Here is a 22,251-nt window from a genome sequence, read left to right on the forward strand (position 1 = left end):
AAGCTAAAAAAAAAAAAATATCTGTGGGAAGATCATACCCAGTTTCTGTCTGTGGTGCCTATGTGGGGGTGATGTCATTCTTCTTCAGGCGAGTTAATGGTAAATATAGAGTATCCGTAATCTTGTAAAAACACAATCATGCACTGTGGTGCAGCAACTTATGGCAACATGTTGAGTACTCAGAATTCTCTGGGATCTTACCGAAAGCAGCCTGACATCACCTCCTGCAGTACTAAAGCTGGACTAAAGGTATATATATATATATATATATATATATATATATATATATATATATATATACCAAAATGTTTCCCTACTTTTTTGTTGTTGTACAGTTGCTATATGTGGTGAGAAAGGGACCAAAGGTATTAAAGTTTTGTATGGCTGTCAGCAAATCTAATAAAATGGCATGCATATTTTGGAAATCCTAATGTCTTGAAGAGTAAAAGAATGAAAGATTAGTTTGCTTGAGGTTGGCCCTCAATAGACATATTGAAAAAATCTTACCGTTTGATTGCTCATCCCATTCAAGTAACCATTTTAACTGGCAGTCACAGGCCCAGGGGTTCCCATGGAGATACAGATTCTCCAGCAATGGCATTGTTTGAATCATACTAGCTGGAAGTGTTTGTAGCATATTATCTGATAAATAAAGATGTTTTAATGTTGATTGTCGGAAGTAGTCCAGAAAACTGAAAGTGCAGAAGGTGTTGGGATGAAGCTGGTGAAGTAAGTTTCCTTCTAAATGAAGTAATCTTAATGCTGTTAAACCATTAAATGCATTAGGATGGATGGATTCAATCTTATTATGGTCAATGTGTAGTCTTGTTAGGCTAGAAAGTCCATGAAACGTATGACTGGTAATCACTTTCAGCTTGTTGTAGCTCATTTTGAAAACCTGCAGAGATAAATAAATATGGTTAAACCAATAATAATACATTACAGTATGGTTAAACCAAAATTAGCATTTTTTTTTTTGCATTCCATGTATGTGTTTTTCTGTCTTTCCCTCTATTTCTGTTTGTTTGAAATGTTTTTTCTTTGAGTTATTCTTTTTAGGATGTCCATGAACAATGGTATTGAGCATACTGGATATTGGTGGATCCCAGAATTGTATTTACTTGTTTAAAGTAAAGATAACTTTAAAGTGTTTTTAAATAAATACTTAAAACATAACTATACCCACCTCTGCTCCAGCCATGGGACACCCTTAAGCTTCATCACTGGTGCTGACATGTTCGTGACAGCTTTTTCCAGTTTTGGGATCTTTGGCCATCTTGCTTGATCAGGCTGGGATACCTCCCAAAAATGTGAATGGAGGTTAATTAATCATGGCACATGCAGGGATTGTACAGTGAGCTGTGTATGTGCAAGAGTTTAAAAGGAGGGAGGTAAGAATCGTTTATTGCTGAAGAGCCAAATGTTATATTTTTAACTAAACTTCCCCTTTAAATTAGTCATAGTGCAAGGCTAAGGGAACACCTCATTACTACTCCAGGGAAAGAGGTGGCAACTTGATGCACAAGGTCTCCTTATTTTCCAGTATCTCCTCACCTCGCTGATGGTGTGGAAGGGAGACATACTTTTTTGCATGCATATACCTTTTTATACCCCAGCTCTGTGTATACAAATACATTCCTTTAAAGTTTTATTGCTTTATTCTACTGTCTGCCAAAAGTTTAATTTTGCATTGTGGGATGAAATGCCAAAATCCTGCACTAAAATAAGAAAGAAATCTATGGGTCCAGAATATATTTACCTTTCCTTCCACCCTATACATGTCAAGTGGTGGTTGATGTCACTATCCTTATGATGAGATACTGTGGAATGCTGTGTAGTCCAAGGCACAGGAGGCAGAAGCCAGGGGTAAGATAAGTATATCAGAAAACGTATTTAGTACAGAAATTTGACAATGGGGTAGGTGGGCTTAGTAAACAAGCAAATATTGTATTAGTGTCCACATTAAGGGCTTGTTCACACTTGACACATTTTTTTAACTCATAACAAACACTCCTTGAGCGCCAATGTGCTTTAGCATCGGCATTAACCCCCCTGGTGGCATTCCCGAGTCTGGCTCAGGGTAAAAATTCCGAACCATTAGTGGTAACCCCGAGCCAGACTCGGGATCGCATTGCAGGATCCAGGATGAGTGTGCTTACCTTATCCCCTGGATCCAGAGATGTCTCCCCGCAGTGCGAGCGGTTCGTCCTCTGTTCGATCTATCATGGAGCCGAGCTCCATTCCTTGCGAAACATACACATTACATACAGTATAATCTTACAGATTACATTGCTGTATGTAATTATTTCACATCCCCTTTGTCCATAGTGGTCTGCCCAGTGCCCTGCATGTAGTTTTATATTATAAAAAACATTATGCCTGGAAACTGGAGATTATCCATAGCAACCAAAACTGTCCCTTTATATCAAAAATGGTTTTAGACCAGCTAGAAAACAGCGATAATAAATTGGAATCACTCAACTGAAAAGTAATAACAGTGACGATTCTGCAACTGAGCAAATGTCAATGTTTTTGATTTGATTACATTATTGAATATTTTTTATTATTGTTATATTATTATTTGGTATAATTATTTATAGTTATTTATTATATTATAATTTATAATCTAATTTTTCAAACTTTATCATACCCAAGATGTCTTCAAGACTCTTGTTTGGACAGATTTAAGTGAGTTATTCTTAAGAATTACAGGCCTACAATATAAAATGCCAAATTTTCATGCAAAATAATTGTACTGCTTTAACCACTTCAATACAGGGCACTTTCGCCCCCTTCCTTCCCAGCCCAATTTTCAGCTTTCATCGGTCTAGCGCTTTCAGTGACAATTGCGCGGTCATGCTACACTGTACCCAAATTTAATTTTTATCATTTTGTTCGCACAAATAGAGCTTTATTTTGGTGTTATTTATTCCCGACTCAGTTTTTTATTTTTTGCGATATAAGCGCAAAAAAAGCGGAAATTTGGAAAAAAAACAATATTTTCTTTTTTCTATTTTAAAAGAAATCCAATAAAATCTAATTTTGTCATAAATTTAAGCTAAAATGTATTTTGCTACATGCTTTTGGTAAAAAAAATTCCGTTAAGTGTATAATAATTGGTTTGTGTGATCACGGACATATGTACGCAAATGATCATGTACATATGTGTGCAGGTGATCACGTACATATGTGTGCAGATAATCATTGGGACATGTGATTTTAGTGGGACATATGTGGGGGACATGTTTTTATTATTAGGGACATGTGTTTTTATTATTTGGGGACATGTATGTTTTGGGGACATGTGTGTTTTGGGGACATATCTGGGGACTGTGTTTACACTGTGTTGTGTGTTGTGTGTTTACACTATACTGATGATCAGTGAGTAAAAAGCTGTAAAAAACAGCTCATACTCACTGATCATCAGCCGGCTGCAGCGTTCTGCTCTCCTCTCCTCAGCGATGACTTCCGTGTGAGGAGAGGAGAGCTGATTGCCTAGAAACCGGCTGTTTGTTTACATCACATGACGGCCGTGATTGGACACGGCCGTCATGTGATCAGGAGGGCCAATCACAGAGCCCTCCTGCCGATCTGAGATGTGCCGTGTCCGGGTGACACGAGCACATCGGGATCGCGCTGCTGCGCGGGCACGCGCGCGCGCGATCCCGCTCCTTCTGAAGGACGTTCCTGAACGTCCTATCAGAAGTAGACAGCTCCCACCCGGCCGTATATGTGCATTGGCCTGTTGGGAAGTGGTTAAGCACCTAAAATCTGAAATAATCATACCGCCAGGGAGGTTAATAATGCTTTAAAAATTGCTCCCCAAATGCCCTATGTGTGGTTTTGACAGCTCCATTAATGCCTATTTAAAAAAAAAAAAAAAAATTAAAGGGAAGTTACATTACAGGAAATAAACAAATTGAGGTATGGCTTGTGATGGTGAAAGTTTCCTGTGCACACTTCATTAGCCGGGAAGGCTGCAGTATGGATTCCTATACTGTGCTTTTTCTCATGCTTGGCCTCTTGCAGATGATGCTGATGTGTGAACAATTGGCTGAGCAGAGGCACGTTGATGTCAGCCATCTTCAAGCAGCACAAACTGGAAGTGCATAGAAGGAAGTGATTGCAGGACACTCTATGCTCTTCTCTATCATTACAGGGCATTGTGGGACATTATATTCCTCCTGCGTAGCATTACCATAGATTTGAATGGGAGGCTTTGAAAGGCTTCAAACACCTCCTGATGCAATATGATGCTTACATTTTGAAGCAAAATGATGCAACGCAAAGCTAACGCTTCATTTTTTGATAATCTGAACAGCAGTGTGTGCTGTCCATAGTATCATCTGCATAAGTGTTTAAAACTGACCCTCAAATGCCTTCTTTCAATGGCAGTGTGAAGTGAACTTAGGAAAGGGTTGTGTATACAATGTACTCAAGTTAGGAGCATCCTTGGGCCACAAAAAATTATTTCCTGAAATCTGAAAAAAAGAAGTATGTACCATTTGCTGTCTGTTCTTTGGACTCATATCAGTTTCAAAATTTCAGCTATTTCAAACTTCTAATAATTTTATGACCATTTGGTAGATGCTCAAATGTAAATTCCATTTAAGCCTTAACATTTTTATAGTACAGATTTTCTGTATATTACACTTTTATAGTTCTCCAAACTCTTGCAGTTTTCTAAACTGATTTCCTGTGCCATAGAAAACAAAGATTTTAAGGTAAACCTACCCACAGGAAAAGGAGTAGGAATACAGTGATATAAGTGTTATATATATTGACCGAGCACATTACCTCATTACTACACCAGAGCAAGCTACACGATTCTTTGTGAACTTTATCATCAGGTTAGAACTAAAGTGACATTCATACTTCTGCTTAAAGCAGCAGTTGTAGACATTTAATGTAAGTCAAGCATATTACCTGTAGAGAATTCAGGTCTCTAAAAGCACCATTGGGAATGCTTTGCACATCATTGCTATGAATCAAAAGCATCTCCAGTTTTGAAAGTCCAACAAATGAATTTTCAGGTATGGATTGAATGCTGTTAAAGCTGAAACAGAAGACAGTATATTTGAGAAATGTAGATCTCCAATTCTAAAAGTTTAATGTAATTGCAAACTTAACTCAGCCAGGAAGTATTGGATGTTTTGAAAGGCAATTCACCAAAATGTGATATTCTACAAGTAGGGTTTGTAGGTTACTTTTGGCTTATATTCCTTGGGAATGCCTGCAATGACATCTCCCTGCCACAGTCCCCAGCTCTGTGATTGGCAACAGTGGATCCTGTTTCTGCTGAAGGAGGAGTATTATTTGCACCCTTGCTGTTACAATTTAAAATTAGAGTGCATATAAATTCTAACAACTATTTTTTTCTGTTTTGGTCTATTAAATATAATGGTGAAAGTATTTTGTTTGACAAGTGCAAAAAAGTAGTTGTTGATCCTGCTAGAAATGTAGAGCTGTCTTGTGTCCTGTGCTCTCTGCCAATGTTAACTCATAAAGCTATTTCAGCTCCCAGTGCGAGATCGCAGTGCATTGACGGCTGCTGATTGGCCATGCTCTGCTGTGAGAGCCATGATTGGCCAAATCAAGGTGCTTTGGTCAATCATGGCTCAGGGGGCTAAGTCCAAGCCCTACACAATGTAAGGCTGCTAACATAGCGGCCGTATATAGTGTAATGAATGCAAAATGAAAAAAAAAAGTAATTTAAAACTGCTTTCGGCTGTAATGTATTGTCGGATCCTGGCAATATAAATAAAAATCATTGAACAAAAATGGCGTGAGTTCTGCCCCAGTCCATTACCAAGCCCTTCAGGTCTGGGATGGATATTAAGGGGGACCCAGTGCTAAAAGTAAAAAACAAAATGACATGGTGGTCCTCCCAAAATCCATACCAGGCCCTTATCAGAGCATGCAACCTGGCAGGCCAAAGGAAAAGGGGGAGGCAAGAGAGTGCCCCCCTTCTGAACCGTACAAGGCCACATGCCCTCAACATGGGGAGGGTGCTTTTGGGTGCTTTTGACAAGATCCTCTTCTCCACAACCCTTGCCCGGTAGTTGCGGGGGTCTGCGGGTGAGGGGCTGATCGGAATCTGGAAGCCCCCTTTAACAGCCCCCGGTCCCATCCCCATGTACCCCTACTCATTCATCCAGAAAAGTAAAAAAAAAGTAACATAATGTAAAAATGACAGGAGACCGTTTTGGACAATTCCTTTATTAAAAAAAAAAAGTGTCCCGCAATGTAAATCCATCTCCAATCACAGCGTCGACAGTCCAGAGAAAAAAAAACAGAAAAACTCTGCCTTGATGGGAGGTGGCCCGCTGACTGCAGCCTTTTTGCAATGACAGCTCTTAGATATCCAAGGGCGGGGCCACCTGGTGACATAACTGGGTGACCACACCACCCTCTGACATCAGGTGGCTTCACATGATGTCAGAAGGGGCGGGGTCAACCGGTTACAGAATCTGGGGGCCCCCTTGTTAAAGTGGCTTCCAGATTCTGATAAGCCCCCCACCTGCAGACTCTCGCAACCATAGCCCAGGTTTGTCAGGATAAGAACCTTGTCCCCATCACCATAGGGACAATGTGTTTTGGGGGACCCCAAAGCACCCTCACCACGTTGAGGCCATGTGGCCTGGTACGGTTCAGGAGGGAGGGCGCTCTATCATCCCCCCTTTTCCCGTGGCCTGTCAGCTTGCGTGCTTGGATAAGGGTCTGGTATTGATTTTGGGGGAACCCCCCCACCATTTTTTTTATTTTGGCATGGGGTTCCCCTTAATTTTCATACCAGACCCAAAGGGCCTGTTATGGACTGGGGAGGGGAACCCATGCCGTTTTTTTTCAATGATTTTTATCTATATTGCTGGGATCCGACAATACATTACAGCCGTGAGCAAGTTGAAATTACATTTTTTCCTTTAGAAATGTCATTTTGCTCTGTACTGTTATCAATATGAGGAAAATGTGCTACTTTACAGGCAGACTAAGGAGACCCCCACAGGCACGATATTTAGAGGAATATTTCATTTTTATTGTTTCACTTTAAGCATTATTAACCACTTCAATACCGGACATTTTCACCCCCTTCATGCCAAGGCCAATTTTCAGCTTTCAGCACTGTAACATTTTGAATGACAATTGCATTGTCATGGAACACTGTGGTCATGCAACACTGTACCCAAATGAAGTTTTTATAATAGAGCTTTCTTTTGGTGGTATTTGATCACCTTTGCACCTTTTTATTTTTTGCGCTATAAACAAAAAAAAACAGCAATAATTTTGAAAAAAAACACAATATGTTTTACTTTTTGCTATAATAAATATCCCAAATTGACAAATATATATATATATTTTTTTCCTCAGTTTAGGCTGATATGTATTCTTCTACATATTTTTGGTAAAAAAAATGTTATCTTGACTGTATCATTGTGGCGGACACTTTTGACACTATTTTGAGACCATTGATATTTATACAGCAATCAGTGCTATAAATATACACTGCTTACTGTATAAATGTTACTGGCAGGGAAGGAGTTAACAATAGGGGGCAATCAAGGGGTTAAATGTGTTACCTAGGGAGTGATTCTAACTATCGGGGGATGAGATTGACTGGGGGAAGATCCACGTTCCTGCTATGTCACCAGCGGACATCGTGGACACCAGGCAAGAGCATCAGCTCCTCAGTGATGCGGCGGGAAGCCAAGAACTTCATATGACGCCCGCCCAGGATGGGAGGAGGTCCCATCTGCAGACATCATATTACTATAGGCGAGTATTGAAGTGGTTAAAATCACTGCTCCTGAAAAATTTGCAGTTTTTAAAACTTTTTTTTGCATTGATACATGTCCCTTGGGGCAGTAGCCGAGTCCCCAAACACTTTTTATGGCAATAACTTGCATATAAGCCTTTAAAATTAGCACTTTTGTTTTTTCATGTTTTTCATAGACTTTAATGGTGTTCGCACACATTTTTTTGCCTGTTCGCATGTTCTGCTGCGAACCGAATTGAGGGGGGGGGGGGTGTTCGGCTCATCCCTAATTCTAATGCTCAAAAGGAAACTGTGCCTGATCTGAGTACTGACAGTGCAGCATTGGAAGGGATCACCACCCAAGTAAGTCTGCCATGATGTGCTAATATACTGTGCAGACAAGTACATTTGGCTTGAGAAACTTTTTTTGGAGAGGTTTATTTCTGCTTTAAATAAACGCTCTTTGATCTCATTCTAAAAGAAACAAAATTAAATATTATTTTCTGCCCTGACCCTTTAACTGGTTTAGCTTATGTGGCTAGAAAAATAATTTAAACCAGCAAGTCTAAAATACATGAACGCAACAGCAGGTTTCCATATCAGGATCTCAGCACTGCAATCTTTTGGTGCAAGAAAAGTTGGTCTTCAACACATAAAATCATGGTGAAGGAGTCATGAGTATGCAAATAAGGGATTCCTTATATATTAGAGTGGGTTCATTTTAGCTGAGGGTTAGTGTGAAGAGAGAGGAGGATAGTGTTAAGATTAGTGTTAGGCTACAGGGAGGAAAAGTGTAAGGGAGAGTCTTAGAGGTCAACGTGCTTAGCTACCAGAGCTGTGGGTTAAAAACTATTGGCGCTGATTCATTACACTGTAAATGTAACTTTAACCCATATGGCCTAGTAATTTGTTAAACCGTTTTTTTAATAAGGCAGACATGTACAATGGGCTAACTATGAGAACCCTAAGTTTTATTGTGCCCTTATTTTATAAAAGACAAACAAACAATGCCATTTAAAGGATAGCAAATTAAAGCCCCCACTGGTGTCCCCTTTATGCCACTAAAGAAAGTAATAACCTAAAACTGTTTCCACTACCATAACACGCCCGTAGATTGGCAGTGGAGGAAACCTACATCTTAAAAACCCCTTTAAATTTTTTTGCTGTCTCTGTCCCCAACGGGGAGGATAACAATCTCTATTGTCCTGCCCACCACTATCCCTGAGATGAAATATGAGGGGATATTTAAAATTCTAGCATTTTTTACTGGAGCAAAAGGCAAGGGAAACCCCTCCAGTGAGGACACCTGTTCATGTGACAGCTGTCTAGCATGTGAACTAAATTTTCTTTTAAAAAGGTTCCTTCCATTTTCTGTTGGGCCTTATAGGCAGAAAATTAAGGGAACTATCCCCTGTGGAAAGGAGACACCAGAATACAGGGGTTTTAACAAAACAAAAAAAAAGTACACTTTACATTTATTACACCTGTGTGTCTAAAATTGTAATTAGGATACAAATGAAGATAACACTTTTATACATACCCCAAATTAATCCTTTCCACATGTTTTGGTATCCTTGTTGGTACTGTTGCTAGTGATCGAAAAGTGCAATGAACTTCAGTGTTGACATAACAGGCACATGGGTGAGGACAGGATAAGACACTTTGCGGAAATCTTAAGGTTATAATAATTACTGGCAATAACCATAAATGTATCCGGCTAAACATTCTGGTTAATGTCTTCATTTTTTTCCTGCAGGTATAAAAAAAAATAAAGTTTTTTTAAAGTTGCAATTAAGTGAATTTTTTAAAAATATGTGACATTATGAAAGTTCCAGAAATAAAAATTTGTATATTTTAAAACCTGTGCAGTCAAAATAAAAAATAAAAAATAAAGTCATTATATAGGACATAAATAATAGCCAGTAAAATGTGTCCCTTGTGCTGATGCCTGTTCTATTAGTTCTCATCAAGATGGGCTAACTATGTCTAACATCTTCGCTGCTTCATTCATAGAATCATACTACAGCTTTTATGAATGAAAAACAAGCTTTATTTCTTCATCATTCCAGATGATTTCTTCTCCATTTATTACAATATTATTGTTTTGATCCACAATAGATATTTGCTTTATTTTTATTTTTTTGGCAGTCAAGTATTTGATAAAGTTTGGCTTTAGACTATCCTTATTTACATTTTTATTTACGGTATATATCTTTATTTCTGTGTTTTACATTCCACATTATTTTATTAGATTCCCAATACACGTTATACTTTTAATGTCAACTATAGTTTTTAATACAGAATATTTATGCGTAGATATAGATTATGTGACGCACACATGCTCTCCACTCTCTTTATTATATAGACACGTTGGGGGTGAATTACTAAAACAGGTGCACTAATCTAGTGCAGCTGTGGATGGTAGCCAATCAGCTTGTAACTTCAGCTTGTAGAATTAGGCTTTGTCAATAAAACCTGGACGCTGATTGGTGCAGCTCTGCACAGAAACCAAACTTTGCACACTCCGCTGTTAGTAAATAACCCCTTAAATAACTGACAGGGGTTTACTACCTAAAAGTATGTAGCCAAATATAAAGAAAATGTTTTGCCTTTAGTTACACTTTAAGTAATTTCCTATGAATTTTAAAGTACATCTGTACTCTTAATATTTTCAAGACTTATGCTAAAGTGAAATCCTATGGACAAACAATATTGATGGCTTATTGTTAAGCATATAGCAGCTTATACTCAATAAATCTGTGGCTGACACAGAGTAAGTTTAGAGCTCATTCTTTTTACAATATTTACTAATAATCCCCATTTCCTTCCCTCATTCCTAAACAAAGCCTTTAGTTAAGTGAAAAGATTGAAAGATCCTTACATTGCACAATTTATGTTTTTTTCTGAATTATTAAGCTATTGTACAGTTTGACAAGTTAGATAAATATTCTTTGAAATATTCTACTGTGACTTCATATTTCTCTGACACCTCTTTCAGAAGATATATCAGTGTAGAGATTCCTTACTTAGTCCCTACATAATTAAAATTCATAACCTAGGACAGCTCCCATATCAAACTAGGAACATAGATTGGAGGAGGAACTAGGTATGCATTTGGAATGTAATATTTACTCCAACTTGTAATGTGTCTAGCATAATTTCTCTGCAACCCTGAATATAAATAAAAGAAAGTTCCAGTTTTTTCTAGAGCATGTTGGGCATAAAAGACCTTCTATCACATGTAATATTACTGCCCTACCAATTACAACAGAACAGAACAAAATCTCTTCTTACTGTCTTATGATCCTTTTGACAGAGTTAAGGCTAGGGTCACCAAGATTGAATGGGAAAATGCAGTGTGTTTTTGACATCAGTTCGACATACTTCTGAGATTGTTCAGAATTCATTGCAGGAGCAATTGATCTCCCTTGGACCTTGGCACGGCATTTGTATTCCACATAGATTTGACAGACAGAGAAGCAGTTCCCGAAGCAAAAATTTACGGCACTGGCCCTTACTGACCACTAGTGACCACTCAACTTGACCCTTATTCTGGAATTCTCAGTAATATAATACCTCTGTTATCATCTCCTCTTCGGACCCCCCCCCCCCCCCCCGGCCCTCCATGTTATATCTAGAAGAAATAATGAGTTATTGACCATATTTAAAGATCATATGTATAACAGGGTAACTGTTTGCATAATTGCTTAGCTTTTACGGTGCTTGCTTGAGTAACCTAGTAGTTTGGAAAAAGGGATGCATCACAATCTTCTATTACCATCTACTAACTTTGTCCAATTCCCAACCTGAATTCTTTCCACCAAATAAGCCATACTTGCTTCATTTCCAACCATAGCTTTTTTTTTTCATTACACACTGAACATTTATCACTAACAATTAATCTAACTGGGGCTAGAGGTTCACAAACCTAATAATGCATTTACTAGGTCAGCTATATTAGAGACTTACAAAATAGATGCAAGAGGGCACCTGCTTACAACTGTGTTGTAACAACATGTTAATGGAGGCTGCATTATCACAGATGATCTATGTTTATCTTTGCTTTTATTGTGTTATTTGTCTTCCTTCTGAGCACCACATAATTGCTTTGCTCCCTTAGGGCCGGTTCACACAGCGAGGCGATGCGAGGCGACACGGCTCGCCTCGCCTCGCTCCCGCAAGTCGCCCCCGTTCTGTACAATGGAACCGTTCTGAGAGGAGCGACTCGAGTCGCTCCGACTCAGAAAAAAGGTTCCTGTACTACTTCGGGGCGACTTCGGGGGCGACTTGCATTGACTTCTATACAGAAGTCCTCTGCAAGTCGCCGCTGAGGTCCCCGCAGGTCACGGCGAGGCAAGTCGGAGACGCCTCGCCGCGCCTCGCTGTGTGAACCGGCCCTTAGTGTTCCAGTCACCTGCAAGGAGCAAGGAATGGAAGCCTTGGGAAAGCTCTGAGTCACTAGTGAGTCTTAGTGACTGCATGGCTGAAGACAATATCTCTCTCTCTCTGTTGCTATCTAGGCCAATTAACAAGTCATATAACAGTAAGGGGAAGTAGCCACATGTTCCTCCATACCTGGAAGTATTGGACATTTTTTGTTTGCTCCAGGCAGTTAAATAGAGCAAAATGATCTGCTGGAGAGAGGTCATTAAAGCAAACCCTTTGGTTTGACCTGCATGGGCAAATCAAAGCTTTATTTTAAGATATACTACCTGGGGCCTTAAGTGAAAGTTTTGGCACACACTCAGTCTAGCTGGAATACAAATACACCTTGTCCAGTTGACCTACAGAAGATTGTGCAATCATCTACTTACATCAGTATTCATTTCATTCCAAAGAAGCTATATTTAGGTGCATGTCACAGGTTTAAAGCCAACATTCCTTTATTCATTATCATATTATTATTATACAAGATTCTTAAATATAGAATCTATAAGAAGGTAAATATCATATTCATATCATGCACAAAAAGTAGAGTGAGATAGAAGTTTTTTTTTTTTTTATACAAGTTCTTATACCATTTTATATAATTTGATGTATATGTCATATGGTCATAGAACACAGCCTCAATAGGGAAGAGCACAGGGTGACTACATTTTTGTCCGTTCACAGGCTGAGGAAGGTTCTAGATCAGGCTCCAAAGCTTAAAAGCAGTGTAGTAAGCATATCTGGCAGCAGTACTTAGATTACAGGACAGGCTGCATAGAATAACACATCATTTGGCAGATTAAAGTGTTCTCCTATATACATTTTAACTGTATATTTATTTGTTTTTCTTAGAATGTTTTCAAATAAAGGATCCATCAGTATGTTGGTTTCAGTACTAACCACTGCAATTCTTGAATTTCACTGCCAAAAAGAATTAACACAAAATGTATCCCACATGCCCTGACCTTTAACTCTTATGCTGACTTCAACACTTAACCTAATCCTAGCCCTACTCAAAAAACTCCAAAAAACATGTATCCTCCTCCTTGACACGTAACCCTTGACTTAACCTTTAAATGTAACCCTTTTACTGGCCCTAAAATATTACTTACTGCCTTAAAGTGTAAGTAAATCTTAACCTATGCTTCATAATAGTCAATTAAATATACCAATAAAAGAGTTCTGTTATATGCTTGGAAAAAGTTGAAGGAAAAAGAGGAAAAGGATGGCAACAAATAAGGTGACTGCATCCAGTGAAAGACATTTTTAAGCAGTTGTGAAGACTTAAGATCCAAAAGAAGACAGATCATTCTGGAGAAACATTATCCATGTAGTTGCCAGGAGCCAATATAAGCTTAAAGGTATCTAATAAACATAATAATAATAATATGACATTGTTCTTCTCACAATATTATTCATAACATAGTTGAATGAGCCAATTTCAGGTCTGAAAAGTATTACTAGTGACAGGAAAAAATTATGTTTTTAAAGAAAGGTCCCCCATGCACACATGTAGCAGAGCTCACTGATTGACTGAGCTCCCCAATGATGTAAGCTAAGTAGAGCTGCAGAATGGTTTGCCTTTGGGCTTAGGTTATGTTCCCTCAGACAAGTAACAACAGCCATCCATCCGATTATCAAGTGGAAAAATATACGTGTACATATCAAACTGACAATTCATTGTGTTATATTAATCTTTTGACTGCACGACTGCAGACTGATTAAAAAGTATTGTTATCTTGCAAAATTGTTTTTACAAATTACCAAAAAATAGTTACTAGCATGTGTAAGATATTAAAGATTTTAACATTTTCGGGGGAACAGCATTGCATTTAGGTTATTGCTATGTGTGGTTTGAATTACAATATTTTCAGACATTAATAGTTCCTGAATATTTATAAAGTAAGCAATTTGTGTCATCTGTAATAAATAAACTTTAGCTTTTACTCACTGTATCCAAAGCAATAAAAAAAATAAAAAACCTTTGTCTGGAGTTAGGTAGCCTTTAGACTTTCAAACTTGACTTCGACATGGCTTATTCATCTGCCAGTTTGCTAGGTAGGTATTGCTCTGGAGAAAATCAACTACCTATTTCCATGGTATATATTGTTTTTTGTTACATGCAGCTTTTAGAAGTTTAGTTCTACTAGGAAACCACACCTTTATATGTGTAGATTACATTGATGCCCGTTCTATTGTACTGCAGGTAGGCAAATAGCTGCATTAAAGCCTCATAATCACTAGTTAACATGCAGGGTTAGCTTATGTGAATGCAGTTTTATTATTTGCAACTGTAGAGGAAGTCAACAAGTAATTTACTGTTTGATAGGTAATACATGAATCTAAAATGTGTTACAAACTGCATACAATCCATAGGTAGGAGACTTGGGGAACACTTATTTAAAATTCTACATAAATCTTGACAATGGGACTGCAAATATATTGGGCATTGACAGCAATGGTTTTTATAATACAATGTCTGGTGAAAGCAGATTTCCTATAAAATATTTACTGTGGTTAAATACTACTTTTACTCACTAAAGCTACTACAATCCCAAAATTTTCTGAAGAATTGACATACAGACTGCTCACATACTATATCTTCAGATCTTATAGTAATGAAAAAAAAATGTAGGCTTCTATTTGCCAGACTGGCTCTGGCCTGAATACTTTCACAATTACTGAGATAACAGTAAGTGAAATCAAACCATACATCCATTCTTGTTCCTGATCAGTGTCTTAAAATATTAAAGCCAATGAATCAGATTGACCTTAAGAAGTAGAGCTAAGCCACCCCAGTGGCAGCTGGTGAGTTTTTTTTTGGGGGGGGGAAGAAAACAACCCCCCTGGTGGGGCAGCATTAGCACAACTGCCACCTACCCCCATGGTGTGGTACTAACACACACACCCCCACCAACAACCGCTGTCCTTACCCTGGATGTTAGAGTAGCAGTCGGATGTGGCCATCTTCCAGTGTAGTGGACTCGGGGAAAGCTGTGTCTCCTCTCTGCTCCTCCCAGTGCTAGGTGTCCAATAGGATCACCTGATGTTTTGGCCAATAGGGAAACAGGTTTGATACCTGCTTCCCGATTGGCCAGGAGGAGGATCAGTGTTACAACAGTGAATTTTCATTCTCTGTTGCAGCACACTTGGGTGGGCTCCAGAAGCAATATCCTGAGTTCATATTATTTTGAAGCCTATTAGAGCCTCTGACTCTAATCTGGTTCTTCAAAAGAAAAACCTGGCCACTGTAATTCATATGCCCAGTGACCCAAAAGGGGCCAGATACACAAATAGGGGGGGGGGGGGGCGCGGCAGCCATTGATAGATTCATGCTATGCATGAATCTATGCACTGCATATAAAGGGGTGGCTGGAGAAAGGTGGCGGCATCCAGGCACCCCTGATGGACAGGCCACCACTGGATCTCCCATATTACTTTCAGTAAAGATTTACTTATGTTTATTACATTTTTCAAAACCAAAGAGAAAGGGGTGCAATCTGTCTGGGATCAGGATTATATAGAAAAAAGAAAAGGCATATGTACCATATACATGTCAAAACAGCATAAAACATAAAGATTGCAAGATTGATAGTAACTTTTCCAAAAATGCCTAATGTTTGATGAGAGAACTAGAATAGTAATAACTGTCTACCTTGAACAGTAACCATGTCCAACATGATGAGTGTAGAACTTACATAGGTTGTGGAAAAAGAATACAATTGTGTTTTGAGAATAGTTCAAGATAAGCAAGGAAGAAAGGGGGAGGGAGGGAAGAGGGAAAAAGGATTTTAGGGGTTGAAAAAGAAGAAAGGGAAACAAAAGAGGGAAGAGGAGTAAAGGGAAAGGTAAAGTTCCCATACCAACTCCAAATTACCTGAACAGAAAAGCATGAAATAACGCCTGAAGGTAAAGCCAATAAGTGGTTTATCACAGAAAAGATGCAAAGTTTGAAGAGTATCTGAGTTCATACAGTTGACCTGCTTGTAAGTGTCAGACATCATTTCCCCATGCTGTCAGTCACTCCATATGGCTAATGTTTTCCTTTTCACAAGCCCATTCAGCTTGACATGGAATGTCAGTCCTTTTGCCAATATTTGGCTATCACAGTACGTGCTGAAGGTAAAAAATGCCAGGGTAAACTTTTTTATTTGTTTATAGGCTCCAGGTAGCATGGACAGCAAAGTGATGTGAGGGATGATAGGGATCTTATCACCCACCATCTTGTAATAAAGCTGTAGTATCTTATCATAGGTGTAGTCCAAGGACAAGTGCCCCATATACAGTATGTGTCATAGTACCAGGGGCATGTAAGTATCGCCAGAAAAAATCATGGATCCATATTATGTAAAACTTAAGGGCATCAATACCATCGATACCCTTAAGTTTTACATAAATGCACGCATTTTGTAATTATGCTCTTGCCCACATAATGAAATAGACGTTTTGTAAGTAAACGCCAATATTTTGTCTCGATCTAGCTCTTGGGAGTGATACCTAATTCATGTTCCAATTAAGGTATAAAATGTGGAGATCATGGATAGAATTCCTATAGTAGGATTTGTATATTAGTGATAAAGAATGATCAGGTTTAGTGGACGGGACAAGTAATGACTCAAATTCTGTGTGGGATCTGGTCAAAGTCCAAAGGCAACGTGGTCCCAAAGTAATATATCATTTGGGATTATTGTCATAAGTCAAGCAAAGGACAGGTTATGACAGGCCAGGAGTATCTGGGGTAGAGACAGATGTTTTCCCCTTCATAAGGTATGGCATAAAAGAGTCTTGTTACTGCTCTTCCAGGAGAGAAACTGGGTAAAGAGTCAAAGGAAACAAGGTACTACCAAACAGTGGACTAGTCCTAGAATAGTTAAAAAGAAATGGGAAAGAAGCTGGCAGGGGACTGGAGGGTAACCAACCCCCGGGATTTTTATAACGGTACCAAATGTGTATAGACAGTAGATAAAAATCAATAAAGTTTTATTAAATATACAAAAGACATTTCCCAAAAAAGGAAACATTTTTTTCCATATACATACAGTATAACAAATATAAATATACAAAGGCTGGCGCAGAATCCTACAAAACTCCACATATTACCACATTTGTATATTATTTAAGCTGCATTGTTTCTTTCCTACATGTTTCGCTCTTCTGAGCTTCCTCAGGACATTGCAGCATACAACGATATATAGAAAAACTGGAAATACACAAAAAAAATGTATCAATTATAAAAAGAACCTTTAGCGACAAACAATATGTCCCCCAAGATTCAAAGCATATAATCAAATGATTGTAATAGCACATCCGCTCTGATCTGAACTTGACCAGAACAGCTTTATATTGAGAACAATTGAATTTATCAAAAACAAGGACATAGTTGTTAATAAGCAAAATAGTCCTAGAATAGAGTACACTATTGCTAAGCAAGTTGTCCCAGATTTTTAAGGTGGTAAAGGTAAGTAAACGCCTACTCATGGGATCCATTAAAGGAAGATAAGTGAGGTCTGGAGTAACAAAATCATTCTCAAGGTTTCCTTTAAAAGAAGGATCTATCATCTTATGCCATAAAATGATTGGTTCATCAGCTTAGCTAACTGTTATTGATGTGTTTTAATTTATCAGAGCATCTTGAACTGAAATTTGGGCTCGGGTGACTATACAGCCTAGGAGGGGCTGTGGGGGGAGCAGCATGCGAAGGTTTTTTTACCCTGATGTGTAGATGCATGAAGGTACAAAAAACCTTCAGCCTTTACAACCACTGTAAGAGAAAATCCTGTCTTAGACATCTGTCACCACAATGGGTGTCCCCATTGTTAGATTTCCTTTTACTTCCTGTTGAGGTGACAAATATTACATTTTGTAATTGACATTACTCTCCTTTCCAGGATCAATGGTCCCTAGTTAAACCACAGAAGATCCACCATCCCATGGTTTTAACCAAGTTCAGGGGTGATGCTTAGCATTAGACTCTCTTTGAATCTCATTTTTAAAGGAAAGGTCTGCTTTACTGACAGACTCCCCACAAAACAAGCATCAGGAAGGAGAGAATGATGTGATTGTGTTACCAGGGAGAACAGGATGCTTAAAATTCAAACCCAGCTTAACGCCCCCTGAAAACGTTGTAAGGCAGAGCCTATTTTGGGGAAAAATTTCAACGGCTTTTTTAGTCAGTTTGCATTTGTGGGCAGTCTGTATGATGGACATTCCATGGAAAGTTTGCAATATGGAGTCATTTAATCCTTGGTTTTTTTTTCTATGCTTCCTTGGTTGATTTCTGTATATGTAGCCATAACGGTTCTCATAGATTTCTGGTATATTTGATTGGATCAGGTGTATCAGTTTCCACTAGAGCAATGCAGATGCATTTGCAGCTCCAAATTTTAGCAAAACTAAGTGTTTACAACATAACTCAATCTATAGATACCACATTTGACCATGTAGCAACATTATGATGTGAATTAGGAGTAAGGAAGGTAGACATTTTTCTTTTTTTAGTTAAACAGTTTTATGTATTTATTCTTTGAATAGGTTGATGTTATGCATTTATTCCTGCCAATTAATAGCTCCAATGTATTTAGCACCTTTTTTTATTGAAATGACTGAATAACAGTTTAGGTTGTCACATTTAGCTCTCACTATCCTAATCTCTTGGTACTGGCGGGGTAATAAACTGTAAATCTCACACTTCCAAAACACACTAAGAGCTTCATAATCAAATGAGCCACTTACCGTGCCTAAACCTGGTATCCTCTATTTTAAAGCATATAGTTTACTAGTACATACCAGGTATAAATGAAACTGTAAACTCCTTATTTAGCAATAATCACTTTTATATTTTACATTTTTTTTTATTTTTCACTTTTATATTTTATATATTTTTTTATATTTTATATATACTTTTTTTTATTTATGTTATTTAACATGTGCAGCTTATACTTTATTTGGTAGTTAAGATATGTATACATTTGTTATATCGCTGGAAGACATTTTAAAGCGGAGGTCCACCCTAAAATACACTCCCATGGCTATGTGTTCCCCCCTTCCCTAAACGCTCGGTAACCCCCTTACCTTCCAGCTGACTTCTTTAGTTTTTTTGCTTTTGAAATTTCCCTCCACAGTGAAATCCGGAACAGGGGAGGAGCCGATGCGGAACGGGGGCGTGGCTTAATCGTCAGGTCACTCGTTCCGGTCTGCCGCATGGGCTCCTGGGACCTTTTTTTTTTTTTCTCCGGAGTCTGTGGTGTGCATAGACTCGAGATCTCGCGTGAGGCAGAGAAGGGAAGTGACGTTATATGTGACGTTGGTTATATGAGCGTTATCTTCGTTGCCATCACAACGGGGCGGGACTTCCGACGACGCCGCCCGTTGTGATGACAACCTCTGCAATTAATGGCGGCGATACTGCGCATGCGCGAGATCGGCGCTCTAACGGGCGGTGCATGCTGGTCCATCAGCATGCCCGTATCCCGGAAGAGGATGCCTGTGGGCTTCACATGCCCACAGGCAATATGGAAACGCTCGGGAGGAAAGTTTATAACTTATCCATATTCGAAAAAAGTGACAGGAAATCGATTCGAAAACTAAAGAAGTGAGTGCTTAGTTTAGTACTGTTATTGCTTGTGATACTCCTAACAAAAAAAAAACTTCCAGACAGTGGACTCCCGCTTTAATGTAACCTAAATGGAATGCAATGTTGAAAGAAAATATTTGAGCCTGCTGTCACATTTGTACTCCACATATAGACCAAATCATTCTCTTTATTTTGAAAGCTTGAAATTACTATCTAGTACCATTACACAATCTGAATTATAATGAGAAACTTAATTTAGGAGATCCCTAAACAAAATGTTTCCAAGAGACAGAAAGAAAAGGTAATATTTCAAGATATTTTGCCAGTGGAGGATAAAGTGAGATCTTTTTGCAGAACACAATACAAAACTGATGGGTACGTTCTGCTAGCCATATATTGTGATCTCAATGTACTTTGAGTCCAAATTATGATGACAGTATGTTATGCTAACTTTAAAAGAGATGCAGCAGACTAAAAGATTTTAAATCATTTAAGTGTTTCAAATGAACTATTGAGAGTAGAAATCTAAGCACTTAGTACTTGTTGCAAGGTAGGAGGTTCACAGATCTTTTGTTAAAACTTATGCTTGTACTGCTTATTTTTTACCTATTTTTTTTTACATATTTTCCCTCAAAGCTGGGTGTATTAAAATCTTTTGAAAGTATTGGAAGAAAGTGTGTAGACCACAATACTAATCCCAGTAAACCTGCCAAAGTCTTAAAGATATCTACCATTCACAGCATCAACAGTAACGGCATAAACAGCAGACCATAAGACTAAGTCCAATTGGCAGGATATGTAAAGTTAAGAGAAGTCATTATTCATAGATACCAGGTGCCCATCTAATACCAGCAATATTTTAGGCTAGGTTTACATTTAGAGGGTGTTTCCAACCCGTGGAGAAACGTGTTGCACTTTATCGAATGCGCAGGGGTTAAATTAATGGCATCCCCGCACTGCATTTTCGTGCATGCCAAGCCACATGGTGCCACAGCACCATGTGGCTCATGATGCACAATTTAAAGAAAGGGTCATTGACCTCTTTCCCTGCATTTTTGTGGGTCGAGCATGTTGCAATATTGCAAATCTAGCATTTGTTTTAACAACAACCATGTTATCTGTTGTATTGTTAGTGTTCAGTTAGATTTCTCATAACCTCCTATTAGGTGTGCAGTTCGTACCTTAGCCTGTTGCTTTCTTCCCCTTTTTTTTTCTCTATGGATCAAAATACTTTGATATGATAACTTAATCTAGCAATATGTACAGCCACTGTACATTGTGCAACCTTCTATTGCCATCTGCATTTTCTGGGACTGCTCAGGTTACAAACATTCAGATTATATAGTTGGAATATATGTTCATTACCAAAATAAATTATAGCATTAGTCCATTGAACACTAATATATTAGAGTCTGATTGACTGAGCCATTTCCTGGCATTTTATATCTCTTGGGAATACCAGTGGTGACAATTTCCCTTCATAGTTCAGTGCCCACCTGCTGGAAATTTAGGTTTTCCAACTTTGCATGTTCTCATTCCACCTATAGCATTCCAGATTATATGGAAATCTTGCAAAGAAGATGGAAAATGCTCTAGAAATAAGTACATCTCTAGATATTTTTCTGGAAGTCCATTGTCTTTATCAACTTGCACCAACAGCAAACTAATGGCAATCTGTTGAAAAAACAAAAAGGGACTTGCCTTGCCCCCAGCTTCTTAGGCTTCTAGGAGGCAAAGGTGAATTCTATCCCTCACCAACCTACCCCTGCCTCCTTGAATGGCTAGGCACTCACAATTCAATCAGAATATGCTCCAGCACATTGCAGGAGTGCATTCTCGGTAAGACTTGGAGCACCCAGTGTTTACAGGACCGGGGGAAAGCCACGCTGATATCAGCTTTACCTCCTAGAAGTGTCATAAGCCACACTGATGTTTATTAACAATAGGTTGTCAAAAAAGCAGATCTTCCATTATTATGGAAGGTCTGCTTTAGTATATTATTCACGGAGCAAAGAGTTACCTAGTAGTAACATGGACCCTAAAATGAACAAAAGTATAAAAGAGAACCTTAAATTCTAAGAAGCTAAATAAAAAGTTAGCATACACAATGCAAAATTTTTACCTGTGAAATCCCCATATTCTTGATATTTGCTTTGTATTGGAAATACTGCCCTCCTTTACCTTATGCACACCCTTTATGTATTTAAAGTTTTTAGTCATGTCTCCCTTTTCCCTTTTCTTCCTTCAGATTGTACATATTAAGTTCCTGAAGTTCCTGATATGTTGTATCCTTCAGACCTTTCATCATTTTTGTTACCTATGTGAACTTTTTTTTATCTTATCAATATTTTTTTTATAAGTGAGGTCTTTGGAGCTGGATATAATTTTTGAAATGAGGTCTAACTAAAGATCTATAAAGATATATATGGAAGCTGAACCCGTGAAGACTCCGGGGCTGGCTTACTAAAGCCAAAGAGGCTGGTCACTTTGAAGGTGA

The 22,251-nt window shown here is 38.4% G+C and overlaps 1 protein-coding gene across 1 annotated transcript in view; it reads right to left on the reverse strand.

Annotated features, from left to right (window-relative positions):
- Nucleotides 1-22,251, reverse strand: part of MXRA5 (matrix remodeling associated 5) — a 70,311-nt gene that overhangs the window by 15,018 nt on the left and 33,042 nt on the right. The window contains exons 2-4 of the mRNA XM_077480815.1: nt 9,294-9,503; nt 4,927-5,056; nt 508-898 (exon numbers count right to left, since the gene is read on the reverse strand). Of these exons, the coding sequence (XP_077336941.1) occupies nt 508-898; nt 4,927-5,056; nt 9,294-9,496 (724 nt within the window). The 5' untranslated portion in view covers nt 9,497-9,503. The remainder of the gene's footprint in view (nt 1-507; nt 899-4,926; nt 5,057-9,293; nt 9,504-22,251) is intronic.

This window comes from Lithobates pipiens, unplaced genomic scaffold, assembly GCF_037356315.1.
Source record: "Lithobates pipiens isolate NorthernLeopardFrog02 unplaced genomic scaffold, aLitPip1_a1.2 Scaffold_16, whole genome shotgun sequence".
In the NCBI taxonomy this organism is placed as follows: domain Eukaryota; kingdom Metazoa; phylum Chordata; class Amphibia; order Anura; family Ranidae; genus Lithobates; species Lithobates pipiens.